General features: G+C 39.5%; 1 protein-coding gene across 1 annotated transcript in view; it reads left to right on the forward strand.

Annotated features, from left to right (window-relative positions):
• The window catches only part of LOC143288946 (uncharacterized), a 60,520-nt gene that overhangs the window by 18,672 nt on the left and 24,822 nt on the right, over nt 1-17,026 (forward strand). Inside the window, exons 2-7 of the mRNA XM_076597631.1 lie at nt 6,235-6,325; nt 8,722-8,852; nt 11,785-11,865; nt 13,666-13,771; nt 15,377-15,421; nt 16,582-16,639. Of these exons, the coding sequence (XP_076453746.1) occupies nt 6,297-6,325; nt 8,722-8,852; nt 11,785-11,865; nt 13,666-13,771; nt 15,377-15,421; nt 16,582-16,639 (450 nt within the window). The 5' untranslated portion in view covers nt 6,235-6,296. The remainder of the gene's footprint in view (nt 1-6,234; nt 6,326-8,721; nt 8,853-11,784; nt 11,866-13,665; nt 13,772-15,376; nt 15,422-16,581; nt 16,640-17,026) is intronic.

The raw sequence follows: 17,026 nt of genomic DNA on the forward strand, positions 1-17,026 counted from the left end.
GTGTGTGTGTGTGTGTGTGTGTGTGTGTGCGTGCGTGCGTGCGTGTGTATAGATCTATAAATGTGTGTGTGTGTGTGGTGATTAACTGACCAGTTTAAAAAAATAATAATAAAAAGCAAGAATCCTTACCAGATTCTGCTGAATTCTCAAAGGCTATGATAATAAAATAGAATAAGAGTTCATTCAGTGATTTGCTATAACCAGACTAGTAACCCCTTTGGAATGGGCGAGCCCAGAGAGGGGCGGGTGGGAAAGGGAGTTGCGGGAATGGGGAAGTAGATGGGTCAAAGGCCAAGTTATAAGATAATGTCATTCCGGTGATGCCATGCCGCTTTGTTGTTCCCTGTTCTTTTCTGTAACTCTGATGATGGATTCAACAGTCATCACAGGTGAATCTTGAAAGCCATACTTGATTGTTTTGCGTTTAAAAAAAAAATCATTATTTTGATAACTAACCGTTACACATTGGATATGAATCCTGAAAAGAAATATATATATATATATATATATATATATATCTTGAGATTGCAACAACAGTCGAAAAAGATCAACCACGAAAAAACTTCAACAAATGACAACCCAAAGTCGGTTATATGTATATATGTGTGTGTGTGTGTGTGTGTGTGTGTGTGTGTGTGTGTGTTGTAATAGATCTATCTAAGAAAAAAAAAATATATCATTTTATTGCCAACAACGACGCCGCTTTGAAAATTCAATTTTGCGGTTCTCTCTTGATTATACAACAGGTGCACTCCAAATCATCGCCGAAACGGAAAAAAAAGTTATTGGGATTGGTCAGGGTGTCAAATTGAGGTTGATCGGTGAAATGCGGTTCTGTGAAGTTGTCGACTACAGACTGACGAGGATTTTACAGCGGCTAATCCTGCAATTCGTGGCGGTCAATAGTCCCGACTTAGAGCAACACTAACACTGGCCTCTTCTCTCTGTTTTTCTTTCTACTTTGTATGGGTCGTGTGTACAGCAAGAGGGGGCTTAACTATTCTTTTCATGCTGGTTATGGTTCTTGGTATATGTTCAGTAGGTGAGGGTTAATGATTCACTTTTTTGCTGAATGCCTTAGGGTCGTGTTCTGTTGTTTGCTGCTGTTCTCATTTCGTGTGGATTTCAACATTGGATGGCCTATGTTGTTGTGCGATTGGGTTGTTTGTTTAGTTTTGTTTTTTGTTTTGTTTGGTTTGGTTGGTGGTGTTTTTTGTTTGTTTGTTTTTTAATACAAAATTGTGTTAAAAAAAATTGACGGGAGAGAGACAGACAGACACACACACACACACACACACACACACACACACAGAGAGAGAGAGAGAGAGAGAGAGAGCACAGGAATGTCACGGAAAATATCGATAATGTTTTGTGAACAGGTCTGATGATACTGCCTGAAGCAATTCAGAGATCATCACATCACTCTACCACTCAAATCGTTTTCTTATGCTAAAACGTCGGGTTGTTATTTTTCTTCTGACATTTTCATATATTTCTATTCATTCAAACACGATCATGGAAAATATACCCTGTATCCAAGGAATTCGGTTTTGATTTCTTTTTTAAACTGTTATTTTTTGGGGGTGGAAGAGGGGGGCGTGGGGAGGGGCGTGTGTCCAGGTACATTTTTTTTCTTGTTTACTTTTTCAGTATGAGGTAAGATATTACGTGTTCAGTTATTTATTTCTCTGTTTTTGCTTGTATATGTCATGAGATAGATATATCTACACAGACGCAAAGACCGATACATACATACATACATATTATTCTTCGTGTATTGTGATATCTTTTTTTAATTCTTTTTTTTAATTTTTATATCTCTTGTGCACATAACAGTGGCCATTTATTGTCAGACTAAGTAATCTTGTACTGTACCGGTATTTATCTTTTGATATATTTTACCGAAAAATTCGGCGCTCGGGGGCATTATTGGGGCTTATTATTTACAAGATGAGAATTGTCTTTTCTGTTACAGAGAAAGATCTTCATTTGATTAGAAATATTGACTTGCTGTCTTATTTTGGGAAGGTAGGAACATTGCACGTTTTTGGTCTTGTTTTGACAGCTGGTGCCCTGGGGTGGCCTTTGTGACTGGCCGGGCTGTAGACGACATGAATGAATAAATGAATCTGTGAATGAATAATGGCGAAGAAAGAAGAGGCGAAAGAAAACGAGGAAACAGTCTGTCGCAAACCAAACCTCTGAGGTATTATGCGTCTCATGTTATGGCCGTGTTGTTGTAATCGCGATTAAAATTTTTTTCATGTTGGCCATTGGACCTTGAAGTAGGAAATGAGAAAATTTTGATCCAGTGTGCAGAAATACCGCATAACGGTGTATAGCAAGATATATATATATATATATATATATATATATATATATATATATATATGTGTGTGTGTGTGTGTGTGTGTGTGTGTATGTATATATATATATTATATATATATATATATATATATATATATATATATATTTCATACGATATACTTTGATAAGCAAATAAATATATAAGTGTATATTTGAATAGATAAATAAATGAATAAATACGATAGATAGAATGAATAAAAGATTGAGGTGGGTAGGAGAAAAGAAGTACGTGACATTTCTCATTGAAATATCCTGACATGGGCATGGGGGAAATCGTGACATGTGGCAAGGAAAAAACCGCGATGGTGGGTCGTAGGAAACTATTGGGGTGGTTTATCACTTCATGGGAATATCGATTAATAGCGGCACGGGATAAGGGAAAATCTGGACGTTGTACACAGGGAAGATATTCTCGATATGCAGCCTGAGAAAATCTTGACTCAGGACTCAAGACTTAAGGCACTATTGGCTTCCATCAGAAGAATGTTCCCAACACATAGGTGTTCAGACTTATCATGATCACTATCATCGTCATCGTTATCGTCATACTTAAACATTCAGTCACACCATGCCCACATCCATCATAGATTTAAAATCCTGACTTGAGAAAATATTGACATGGACTGGAGCATTTAAAGGGGAAAAAAAAAGAAAAAAAGATTGCTCGAGATTAATGAGAATGTATTGCCGTCGGGAAAATCTTAAAGGTGAGTCGCACAAATATCTGAAATCGGGATAAGATAGATGAATAAATAAATAAATAAATAAAGAGATAGAATAACAACAACAACAAAATTTCAAATGGGATGTGCTTATCACATGATGTAAGACACAGGGGAATTAAGACGTCCAGGGCATAGGGAGGTAAATCGTGATGAGCTGAATGGGGAAATCGTCACTCGCAGCTGACGCTCCTCGCGAATTCTGCATCTTCACAATGACAGGTATTGACTTTTTTTTTTTTTTTCGCCTCACCTTCCATGGCAGATGTCTGTATTGTTGTAAGCATGATGAATGTAGAGTGGAGTGAGGTCGCGTGGGTAGGAAACATTTGCTTACGGAGAGAGGGATAGAGTTTGTTGGTTTGTTGACGTTCTCTATTGTTCCTCGTCAGGACGCGCACAAATTTTTATGTCTCAGTTACTGAACTGTGTGAGCCACCTCTGTCTCAAACAGATGACATTATCGGGTCTGTACCTGTGCTTCTGTGTTTGTGTGTCTGTCCAGACTCTCTCTCATTCTTTCTCTCTCTCTCAGACTCTCTCTCATTCTTTCTCTCTCTCTCTCTCTCTTCTTACTCTGTCTCTGTCTGTCTCTGTCTCTCTCTCTGTCTCTCTCTCTCTCTGTCTCTCTGTCTCTCTCTCTCCCCCTCACTCTCTCTCTCTCTTGCACTGTATGTCTACCTGTCTGTGTGTGTGTGTGTCTCACTTTCCTGGGCGGGGTGAGGACTGTAGTTTTTTGCGCGCTTGTGTGTAGGGGTTTGGGGGGAGATTTTTCCATGGGAGAAAGGGATGGTCTTGTGTGTATGTGTGTGTCTGTGTCTGTGTCTGTGTGTCTCTCTCTGCCTCTGTTTCTCTGTTGTCTGTCTCTGTCTGCCTGTCTGTCTGTCTGTCTGTCTCTCTCTCTCTCTCTCTCTCTCTCTCTCTCTCTCTCTCTCCTTCTCTCTCTCTCTCTCTCTGTCATTCCTACCCTTTCTCTGTTCTCTCTGACAGACTCCATTATTCTTCATTTCCCCAAGAGTACAACGGACGATGAATGATAAATCGATTAATCACGAGGAGAGAGACGAAGGATAACGAACCGGGCACTAAACTGCCAAAGCGAAGCTCGATAACCTCTACGACCTGATCATGATGCGGATGAGATCACTGATGTAAAAATATTTTAGATCAGTAGGATGAGATTGTCTTTCGTGCAGCGATTGTCAGTTTTTTCACGTTCGTTTGGCCGTTGCTGATTCATGCTTTGGACGTCGGGCTACATGTTTCTTTTTTTTTTTTTCTATTTCTTTTTCACGGGTGTGGGGGTAGGTGTGTTGCTTATATTCGTTCACAAGTGGTGTTTTCTTTCTTTTTTTTTTCTTATTTTTTTTTCAAACAAGAAAAGAAATGTGGGAAAAAAATGCAGGCGTTTTCCATTTAATGTTTAGTCTGTCCAATTGTCATCCGCGATTCCGTGGATATCATTATATCTTACATGCACGTTTGTTTTTGCTGGTGTCATTTGAAACAGAAAACATGGTGGTGTTTGATTCTTCATCTTCATAACACCTGTTTGTATGTATGTCTTCCCATCCCTAAGCGTCTTTGTGTGTGTGTGTGTGTGTGTGTGTGTGTGTGTGTGTGTGCATGCGTGCATACGTGTGTGTGTGTGTGCGTGTGTGTGTGTGTGTGTGTGTGTGTGTGTGTGTGTGTGTGTGTGTGTTGCTGTCATTTTTTTTTCGGTCGGTCCCGCCCCCTCAACCCCCCCTCCCCCACCCTCTCTCTCTCTCTCTCTCTCTCCGTTCCTGTATGTCTCGATCGCTACCAGTTTGTATGTCACTATCTTTCCGTTTCTTTTTTTCTGTTCCTATGTATGTATGTGTATGTGTCTGTCTGCTTCTCTCTCTCTCTCTCTCCATCTCTGTCTCCCCACGCCCCTCCCCCTCCCCTCCCCGTGCCCAGAGGGTAAAGCGAAGGCATGCCGCATCTCAACCATCCCGTCCTTTACTGATTATGTCTTTTATGTTGTGGATAAAGCTGGTCAGATGAACGTTCCCCCACCTCTCTCTCTCTCTCCTTTCCTCTATTTCTCTATCCCGACCAGTTTGTCTGTCTGTCACTGTCTTTCTATTTCTTTCTTTTTCCTCTCAGTGTCTGTATGTGTATGTGTCTGTCTGTTCGTCTCTCTCTCCCATTCTCTCCCTCCCCCAACCCCTATCCCCACCCCACCCCATCTGTTTCTGAATATGCTCATGCCCAGAGGGTAAAGCGAAGGCGTGCCGCATCCCAACCATCCTGCACTTTACTGATTATGTCTTTTATGTTGTGGATAAAGCTGGTCAGATGAACGTTCCCCCACCTCTCTCTCTCTCTCTCTCTCTCTCTCTCTCTCTCTCTCTCTCTCTCTCTCTTCTTTCGAGGGCTGGATGAAAAAGAACATCAGAATCATTTCTTTCCACAGTAAAAAAAAAATATAAATAAATAAATAAATAAATAGATAAATAAATGAATAAATATATAAAGTAATTAACTCTCTCTGTCTGTCTCTCCACACACACACACACACACACACACACACACACACACACACACACACACACACACACACACACATACGGTGTATTATGTTCATGTAATTGATTCGGTTTCCCCCTTCTTTCGAGGGCCGGATGAAGATACAAAACAAGTCAACATTCTGTGCTTTCTCGGTTTCACTCAGTAACTAAAAATCATTCTTTGCGTGCACGCGTCTCTCTCTCTCTCTCTCTCTCTCTCTCTCTCTCTCTCTCTCTCTCTCTCCGCCTGTGTATATAAATCATGTGTATGGGGGTGTGGTAGGGAAAGGGGTTTATAGGGAGGAATGTATGGTAGGGTGTGTGTACTTGCGCGCGGTCATATTTGTGTGTGACTGTGTGCGTTCGTGATCTCGCACGTCGATAACTCATTTACATGTGTACCTTTATGAATTTTTCAATTATTCGCGCATTTTTGTGATTTATCTGTTCATATGTGGATACCCTTTATTTCGAATAGGTTTTTGTTGTTGTTTGTTATTTTCGTTCGGTTTATGTGACCATGATTTGTATATAAATGTGTGTGTCTGGTATTTTCGTTCGGTTTATGTGACCTTGATTTGTATATAAATGTGTGCCGTGTTTGCCGACAGGTACAAACGCTGAATGAGATAAAGGTCACAACTGGGCAGCCGCACACGGCAAGAACTGAACAATGACGAAGCGTTACACAGAGGAAAATAGGTAATATTTTCATTCATCATAATCAAATTTATCGTGATCTCACATCAACATCTTCTGTATGTCCTTCTCTCTTTCCTTCTTTTCTCTTCATTCCTCCTCTTTTTGACTCACTTGTGTAAACAAAGTGAATCTACGTTTTAACCCGGTGTTCGGTTGTGTGTGTGTGTGTGTGTGTGTGTGTGTGTGTGTGTGTGTGTGTCTGTGTGTGTGGTAAACTTTAACATTGCCATTTTCTCTGCAAATGCTTTGTCAGTTGACACCAAATTTGGCATAAAAATAGGAAAAATTCAGTTCTTTCCAGTCATCTTGTTTAAAACAATATTGCACCTCTGGGATGGGCACCAAAAAAAAATTAAAAAAGAAGCCAAATTATATGCAGACTGCATTTACTGTCATATTTTTTTTATTCTCTAAACTTGGCACTTTGATCTGATATTCTGACACAACAAGAGCAGTCATTATTATCATTTCTTTGTTCAAACAGGAGCTTCTTTTGCTAAGCATGGAAGTTTTATTTATTTTGCTAACGTTTTGGTGCAGAGGTAAAAAGAGGGAAATTACTCTGTAATTAATGCTAGGGGACTTAATTTGCTTTAAACTGATCTTTCTCATCTTAAACATTACATTTTGAAATTATACTCAATACATAAAAAGCTTGTGTGTTTTACTCTCAGTGTACAGGGCTTTCACTATGTTCATTCGCCCAAGTGGTCTTTTTCGGAAAATACTAAAATCAATACGACGAGTGGACTTTATAGATCTATTGGCTGAGCCCTGAAGGTCATGGGCAAAAATCAATTGCGTACACATATTTATACACATTCAAATCGCGTGCTCATATTCTTCGCGAACACGAACGACGCCATTTTGTTTCAAGTTGTTGACCTGCCCGTTCAATCCTATATTCAATGGACAATACACGATAACATGTGATGGAAAGTTGGAGAAGGAGACCGTTAAATATTTATTCAGAGAAAGATTTGTGAACGCCTCATCACTTACTGGATTATGCCACAAACTGCCATAAAGATATCCATAGAATCAGTCGGAATTCACAGTTTAAAATAATAAACCATGCGAGTTAATACCCTTGAATTGATGAAATGTAAAAAAATTCCAGTCTTGACATATTTCAAAATGGAATCCTTTTCACTTCATACGACGTTTAGAAGTACTTGTTCTTGGCTATACATGTTATTAGTTTAACAAAATACTCAATTTTCATATCAACTTTAAAACTATAAAACTAGAATGAACATAAAAGAGAAAGGTTTGCTTAGTTTATTGGTGAGGGGGATCGTGAACTGTTTGCTGTTTGCTACGGAGGCTTAAGTATTATCGGTGTTATGATTGTGCTGATTTAAATGCTATTTTTATTAACGCGGGTATATGGAAATCGCAAGCATTAAACGTAAACCTGGTCATGAAATACTTTGAAGCGGAATCAAGGCCAGGCTTTCTTAATTTCTTTTGATGTTTGAGTAATTTTTGTGGGTGGTGGGGGTAGGGGTGTTAAAGAAACAAAGTTTTTAACGCATATGGAAACAAAGCTCTTTTTTATGTTATGAACGATAGGATAATAAAATATTTTGTATCTGTTCTGAAAAAAGTAAAACTTTTGCGGATTTCTTCTTACGTGAAGATGGTATAAGTGCATACTACCAAGCTAAAATTCGGGCCTCCATTACGCATGCTCAAAACCCATTTTAGCCTATGATTAAAGATAGAAGTGGAACTGATTTCAAATACATCATAGTGTCGCTGTTTTGATTTTGTGAAAACGAATCCTACTGTGTCAAAGTCTGCTGTGCATTTATATCTAGAAGTAGAAATCCAGTTATATCACCATTTACTCAAACATGCAAGTGTTACTTAGCACAGCAAACTGCTCTCTCGGGAAGAAAAAAAAACACACACAAAAAACAACATTTAAAACTGAGAAACATATCAATAAAACTCCGGGTAGGTTAGGCTAGGTTAAAGAAAAAAGCTCACAGTATCACACTGGGTCAAAATGAAATATATCGATGTTCCACTATTCTGACAGAAACCCAAACGAATGTACTCAAAAGAATTAGGTCTTCATGGCAAAGTCTTTAAAATGTCTTTAGTTTAATGAATCAGATAATTAACAACGTGTGTGTGTGTGTGTGTGTGTGTGTGTGTGTGTGTGTGTGTGTGTGTGTTCGCTGTAGAAACTGAAAAAAAACGTGTTCCCGTTTTTAATATAATGATAATAAATATTCTGTTCATTTATTTATTCATTTATCAATTATAATTTATATCTGACTATCTATCCATATTTATTTATTTATTTATTCATCTATCTATGTATCTACCTATGTATAAAACAAAGAAATATTCTGCTCTTTGGTGAATTTGTATTCTTCGTACAGCCATGCCCCGTACACGGAGCTTCAAGTCTCAGAGCCAGAGGCTCCGCCGTTGCTGAGCAAGCCTCGCACCTTGCTCATGAACTTCACTCAGTTCGGCCTCAACTTCATGGTGCTTCTGCTCAGTGTCGTCGGTGAGTCGGAGCTCTGTGTTGATTGGCAGGTTGTTAGCTGGAGAGTTGAGGCGTGTGTGTGTGTGTGTGTGAACAAGAGAGAGAGAGAGAGAGAGTGTGTGAGTGTGTGTGTGTGTTTGGAGATAGATAGATAGACAGACAGATAGTGTAAGTGAGAAAGAAGAGGAATGTGTGTGTGTGTGTGTGTGTGTGTGTGTGTGTGTGTGTGTGTGTGTGCCTGTGTGTGTATGTGCGTGTGTCTCTCATCGATACTGTTTAATTCTAATGCTCTGTGTTCTGATTAAGATCTGTACTTGCCTCGTTACGTTTTGTGTTTAAAATATTACCTTTGTACTTTGAGATTTCGATTGCAACTTCAGATCGTCAGTCTTTTGTATCGCAAAATCTTGCTAAAAAAAAAAAAATAATAAAAAAAAAAAAAAAAAATAGAAGAAGAAAGAAAAAAAATAAAAAAATAAAAAAAATAATTATTTTCATTTATTTATTTATTTTTACACTCAATTTTGAAGTGAAAGAGAAGCTGACAGCTAATTTTAAACAGATTAATAGGGAAATGCGAGATGGAATCATTTTGTTGTTGTTTTTTGTATAACAAAGGTCAAATCATAAATAACAAATAGATTTTTTTTTTTACAAATCAGATGTGTAATAAAATGAATCTCGGCAGTCCGTGTGTGTGTGTGTGTGTGAAAATATATTTGATATTACTTGACTTATATCGAAATGGTATTTAGTCTTCAAAATGGATGAGTTGTATCAGACAAATTTTAATAGAAGCAGGGTATGACTGTGTTTGGGATACTCAATTCTTCTTGGAGAGGGAATCTTTCTGCAAGAATGTCAACATTGCTTTGAGAGATAATTTTCAAAATCTATGGAGACATGCTCTAGAGGCGAGTAGTAAATGTTTGTTTTATCGAAATTTCAAAAGTGGATTTGGTAGAGAAAAATATATGTCAAATGCCTGATAATTTCGTTATCAGTTTCTTCAGATTTCGAAGTAGTAATCATAAGCTGGAAATAGAAACAGGGAGACACACAGGCATGCCACGAGAGTTACGGCTTTGTAAGGTTTGTAACATGTCTGCGATTGGGGATGAGTTTCATTTTATAATGGAATGTCCCAGTTATTATCAGTTACGAAATAGATATGTTCCCAAAAAATATTTGTCTCCAAAATCGGTTTTTAATTTTTGTAATATGCTCAAAGGAGGCAAAAACGTCATTTTAGCTGTAAGGTGATTAGATTTGCAAATGTTGCCTAGCTATACTTTTGGAGTTAAAAGACATTTGTGTTTTCTCAACTTTAATGTGACATTTTTGTATATTTGGAAATGTTTGTTTTGGGCATGAACAGATCATTTTGCAGTAATCCTCCATACTCCAATAGGAGTGAAAGGATAATTAAAACTTGAAACTTGAAACTTTTGTGTGTGCATTTGTGTGTGTGCGCGCGCGTGCGTGTATGTGTGTGTTTGTGTGTGACTGTGTGCGTGTGTTTGTGTGTGTGTGTGTGTGTGTGTGTGTGTGTGTGTGTGTGTGTGCGTGTCTCCATGGTAATCTTCAGCGTTGAAAATTTCTCGGTAATCGCGTGTAGTGCATGAACCAAACTTATTAGCATGGTAGGTATGCGTAGGACCTTTCCAGTCATCCCCATGGTTCCCGAAGAGACAACAGGGTTAGAAGTAAAATATCAAGGTCTTTTTTTTCCGGCAAAGCAGAAAAAGCTCAATGGAGAGAAATGTCCATCCCCTTTGGTGATTGGCCATCATGACAACATGATCCTATTGAAATTTACGGTCAGATGTTAAGGGTCAGGTTCACAACAGGGCATACTACGATAACAGGAAAACGAATATTGTACAAAAGCGATGAGGTGTTGTTTTTCTATATATTTAGTTCTGTAGTCGATTGAGTGGTTATCATACTTGTGAAGGTCTTGCCTCATTTGTTGAAAAAAAAGTAATAATAATCATCATCATCACCATGATAATCATCATCGTCATCAAGAAAGCTGTGTCAAGCAAAGAGGCTGAAGTCCTCAGTTGCTCGATTTGTTTACTGTTGTCAGACCAGTTTCTGGGGTTTAGAAGAACAGTGTGAGATGATAAGTAAATTCTGGGTTAGTGCAGAAACAGGTGTTCAAGCACTCAACAAATGCTCGCAGCCCACGCACGACAAAGATGTCGAAGTGTCATTTGCCACACATTGACTTGATATAAAAGTGTATCAACAACATATTGAAGCAATCCCACTTTAGTATAAAAATGAATAAATAAATAAATAATGAAAAGGAAATTCAAGCCCCTGAAGATCGGTAATCCGTTTTCAAATTTGTGCTGTTGAATCGGGCAGCTGTTTTCGTGGTTGCGGTATTGATCAGTTGGCCGTGTTGAAATTTCGTGGTCAAGCTGTTACAGTGCTGACACTAGTGAATCAGAGCGAGCGATCGAGAGAGAGAGAGAGAGAGAGAGAGAGAGAGAGAGAGCATGTTTTGAGGTCAGAGAGAAAAAAAAATGACATAGCTCGTTTTTTTTGTGAAACTGCTGTTAAAACGGTTGTTAAAAAAAAACCCACCTAAAAAGCATGCCACATTTTGTTCAAATATAAATGAAGCTGTGATATGGTGAAACCCAGTTTTAGTCTGTTTCTTTCTTCTTTTTTGTTTTCTGTTATTTACTCATCTGTTTATTTGTCTATTTCATCGATCGAAATATGTTTTATCCACTAATTAAGATGATTGTTTTGAACTTGAAATATGGCGTTGTGTGGTGAAGCTGAGATTTTATTATTTTATTTCTTTGTCTGCTGTTATTGTATTGATTGATTTGTCTGTTTGTTTGTTTATTTGTCTTTTTTGTTCTTTCTGTCATCCTTTAATTGCATGTATGTTCACTTTTTTTTTATTTATGTATTCGTTGAACTGTGACAGTGGTACCGGCTCAGGTGGAAGCCCTGGTCGGGAGTTCGTCCAAAGGGAGCTGTTTGGGAGGTCTTGTGGCAGGCGGTGCAGGTACGTAGGTCTGCCTGATGCATGGATTGTGTGTGTGTCTGATTCATGCAGTTGTCTCAAATCGTCAGTGTACATAATTCTGCATGTTATTGTTGTTGTTCTTTGGGGTGTTTTTTTCTGAAATTCATTTTTATTATGGTGGAAAGTGTCTTTAAATTTCTTTTCTTTCTTTCTTTCCTTCCTTTTTTTTGTTTTTTTGTTTTTTGTTTGTTTGTTTGTCTTTCTTCTTTTTTTCTTTTTTTATTTGTTGTTGAAAAGTTTAAGATTGAAAGAAAATTACCTTTGTATGGTTTATTCAGAAGAGAAAAAAAACAAAAACAAAAAACTTCCAGTGTGGAGAAAAACGAACTTGCAAATACAACTCGATTGACGAATACTGGTATACACCCATTCTTTTTCTTTTCTTTTTTTTCTCTTTTTTTTTTTAATATATATAAATTTCTAGTGATAAAACATAATGATTTATCCAAGCAAGAAAGTGAACTGTTTCAATGATTAAAGGGCAGCTGGAGGAGATTGGTTTGTTTTTTTTTTTAATTAAGGGTTTTATCGTGTGCTTGTCATTCAGCCTTTTCTGCAAGCTGTCGGGCATATTAACCCTCAAACAGCTCAAGTGGAGTGATGGCCTAGAGGTAACGCGTCCGCTTAGGAAGCGAGAGAATCTGAGCGCGCTGGTTCGAATCACGGCTCAGCCGCCGATATTTTCTCCCCCTCCACTAGACCTTGAGTGGTGGTCTGGACGCTAGTCATTCGGATGAGACAATATACCGACGTCCCGTGTGCACCGTGCACTTAGCGCACGTAAAAGAACCCACGGCAACAAAAGGGTTGTTCCTGGCAAAATTCTGTAGAAAAATCCACTTCGATAGGAAAAACAAATAAAAAACTGCACGCAGGAAAAAAGTACAAAAAAATGGGTGGCGCTGTAGTTTAGCGACGCGCTTTCCTGGGGAGAATAGCCCGAATTTCACACAGAGGAATCTGTTGTGATAAAAAGAAATACAAATACAAATACAAACTCTCGCGTTCTTGCTGCGTTCGGTAACAGATTCCGTGTAAATGTAGAAGTATGTGTCCTTGTATGAATGCCACTTTTGAACATGAATTTCGTATAAACTTGGAAGTACGAGTCCATGTCTCGTGACAATGCAACATAGAACTGCTGTCATTATTACTGTCGTGTCAACAGCAGCAGACCAACCAGCATAGATAAATACGTGAAGGAATATGAGGTTTTGTTGAATTATTGAGTGCGAACTAACACACTGCCTGTCTCTGTCTCTCTTTGTCCATGTGTTTCTCTCTTTTTTCTTTTCTTTTTTTTCATGTTCTTTCTTCTTCTTTTTTTTTCTTTCTTTATTTCTTTTATCGAGTTTCTTTCCTCTTTCTGTGCAGTTTGCGGTTTTGCTGTCTCCCTTCCTCTTTATCTTTGTCTCGGTTTAACGGGTTTAACTCTGTTATATTTGTCTCTGTCTGTCTTTCTGTATCTGTCTCTCTGTATCTGTCTCTGTGTCTGTCTGTCTGTCTCTGTCCATGGCTCTGTCTTGTTAAGTAACTGCCACTGACTGTCTCTCTTTCTCTCTCTGTCTCTCTCTGTCTCTCTCTGCCTGTCTGTCTCTCACTCTCTTTCTCAGTTTTTGTGTCTACATATCTCTCAGTTTCCCTGTGGCTCTCTGTCCCCACCCCTCCTCGCTCCATCACGTACACACAGACGCGCGCGCGTACACACACACACACGCGCGCGCGCGCGTGCGCGCGTGCGTAGAGTAAGTCGTTAATTTCATTGTTAACTGTGCGTAGTTGTGACGTTCACGGTGAGTCCAGTGATCGGCATGGTGAGCGACAGACTCCGCAGCAAGATGGGCCGCCGGCGCCCTGTCATGCTCGTGGGTGCTGTGGTCATGTGGTCAGTATCATATAAAATTGTGTACAAGCATACATACATACATATATACAGATGTGTGTGTGTGTGTGTGTGCTTGCGCGTGACTGAAGCCTGTCTTTCTGAATGTGTGCGGACGGGCGCAGAAGCTGAGTGGTTAAAGCGTTAGACTTTCAATCTGAGAGTCCCAGGTTCGAATCTCGGTGACGGCCCCTGGTGGGTAAAGTGTGGAGATTTTTCCTATCTTCCAGGTCAACATTTGTGCAGACCTGCTTGTGCCTGAACCCCCTTCGTGTGCATACGCAAGCAGAAGATCAAATACGCATGTTAAAGATCCTGTAATCCATGTCGGCGTTCGGTGGGTTATGGAAACATGAACATACCCAGCATGCACACACCCGAAAACGGAGTATGGCTGCCTGTATGGCGTGGTAAAAACGGTCGTATACGTAAAAGCCCACTCGTGCACATACGAGTAAACGTGGGAGTTGCAGCCCACGAACGGAGAAGAAGAACAAAGAAGAACGTATGTGGCATGCACTAAGCGCACATAACAGGACCCACGGCAACAAGAGAGTCCCTGACAAAATGTTGTCGTAAATCTACTCCAAGAAAAAATGTGTGTGCGTGTGTGCACGTGACTGATCGTTTCATCTCCTGGCCTCATTATTTGTTAATTTCCAATTGAAGGACCACCGAGGCAGCTGTGTGTTTGTTCTGTGTTGTCCATGTGTTCTGTGTGGCTTGTTCGGGATTAAAGAGGCAATGCCAGTCTTGAATAAAAGCGAATTTGTGTTTGCACATTTCTTCTGTCTTTGCTGTTGTGTGCACATGTCGGTTGATCGGTGTGGGGACAGGCCCGGCGCTTCCTTTTTTGAGGAGGTGTCTGGGTTTGTTCCAATGTATCTTTTATTTACCTGTGTGCTAGCTGAATCGGTAGCGTAAGCAGCACTGACTTGAAGTTGTGTGCCTTGTGAATGGGGTGGTAGTCAGATTTTCCTGTTGCTCATTTTAGGCTTTGGGGTTAATCAACTTCTGTAGTTCAACCACCTCAACGGATTTGACATCGGTTCCCTGTTTTGTTTGTGAGTATGATGGTGTCAAGTGTGATAACATCTATTGCGTTATAATTCAAAACTCTCCAAGCAAATTGTTTTATCACACTGTTAAGTTATATGTTGTGAAGATTTCCCTTCCACCTTTCATCCCCACTTTCCACCCTTCCTCTGTCCTCTCGTTTCCGTTTTTTCTTTGTGTGTGTGTTTTTTTTTTTCCATTACGTTCGAGTTACCCAGAGTTAACAGTAAGTTACGTTCAAAGATGAAACTCGCAAGCATTTGATATTTTTAATGAGGTTTTACTCTTTTTTTTCAGAATCAGATTCATTTATTATCACCGGAAAAGGAAACTTCGTCAGTTGCTCACCAGAACGTCTTGTGATTCTACTGCAAATTTGATTTGATTTTGTAGATACATACTGGAACTGATCGATCAGCATGGTGGCAAAACTTCCTCCATACTTTTAGCTTTTTATTGTATTAAATGCTGAGCGGTCTTATCAACATTACTGGTGTATCTTGAATGAGCATCGATATTACTGACATGAAATTACTATTTTTCTTGTTTTAGTGTTGGTCTTCTCGGAATGGCGTTCAGCTCTCCACAACTTACATTGTAAGTTTGAATGGTCCGCTGTATTTGCTGGCATCCAGTGTGCCCCTTTATGTATGGTTATGCGAGCGTGTGTGCGCGCGTGTGTATCTGTGTTTGTGTGCGTGCGTGCATGTTTGTGCGTACTTAAAGGGGTGCGAGCGAATGTGTGTGCTTGCTTATGTATGAGCTCCTTATTATGCTGTGTGTCTCTGTGTGTAGTTTATGTATCGATCAATCGTTCGTTGTTATTCTTTGTTCTGATGCCGTGCGTTCAAACGGTTCAGTGCGAAAACTTTCGAAGATGGTCTGGGTACAAGTCGATAAACACCAAAGTCCATGCACGCAGTGTACACTTGGCCTGTTTAAAAAAAACAAACAAACAAGTCCTTAAAAAACAAGAAGACTTTTCTATTCAAGCTTCAGTCTAAATGTTTTGAGAAGTAAGTGTGTGTGTGTGTGTGTGTGTGTGTGTGTGTGTGTGTGTGTAACGAGGCTTCGTTCCTGCCTGTTATAGAATGCCAGATGCCTGCATTTAACCACGATGAATCGCTTTCTATGATGGGAATGTGATACTTTACAGTTTCCGTGTGACAAAGAGGTAAAAAGAATCATGTTTATCCTCAAAGAGCCCGCATGTGTGCTGCGACATCGTACATTAGCTGTGTTTCCGTGAGTGGATTCTGGAGAGTTGTAATACGAGATTCTCAGGAAAGGGACAGTCTCTTTGAGAGCGAGGTATAAATAAGAGTCAAGAGTAGGTGAATTTATGCGGAAAGAGAATGACACTGGTCGTATGGTTGTGCAGGGTATCAGAACTTTCTGTCTGTCTGTCAGTCAGTCTCTCTCTCTCTCTCTCTCTCTCTCTGTCTGTCTATATATATTTTTTTTTCTTTCTTTCTCGCTCTCTCTTTATCCCCGTGTCTCCACCTTTCTTCCTTTCACTCTGAACCCGTCACTCATTCCGTTTGCCCGTCTGTCAGATCCTGTCTGTCTGTCGCGCTTTATCTTTTTTCCTTTTTTTTTTTTTTGTCTGTCAGTCTGCCACTCTCTGTTTATTTTGGTGCGCACAAATACACACACACGCGCGCGCGCGCGCGCGAGTATGCTCACATTGTTAAATCGTTGTTGGAGTATACAGTACAGTTTGATTCAACTAAATATAACGACGCTGTGCCTTACAGAGACACTGGACAGCCACCCAACAACACAGATCTCATCGCTGTCGATGACGCGGGGCATGTAAGTATGAAGCTATTTGCGTGAATGGATAGCTGGTTCACGGGCATGATAGTTGTTGGGTAGCAAGGTATTCAGTACTTTTGTTTGTCAGTTTGTCAGTTGGCCAGTAGTTACGTTAGTTAGCGAGTTGTATTGTATTTCATTTCGTTGTTTAACAGTCCATTTGTTTTCCTTTCGATCTATACCTATCATTTTCTTACGTTTCCTTCTTTTCCGTCCTGTGTCCTTTCGTTTTCCTTTTTTCTTCAGTGTCCTTCACTTTCCCTGTATTTCCTTTCTTATATTTCCATGACTTTTCCTTCCGTTCATCTTCCCATCGTTTCTTTCCCAATATTTTGATATTTTCTATATGTATGTATATCAATATATATGTTATATATATATATA

This window comes from Babylonia areolata, chromosome 1 (assembly GCF_041734735.1).
Source record: "Babylonia areolata isolate BAREFJ2019XMU chromosome 1, ASM4173473v1, whole genome shotgun sequence".
Lineage (NCBI taxonomy): Eukaryota > Metazoa > Mollusca > Gastropoda > Neogastropoda > Buccinidae > Babylonia > Babylonia areolata.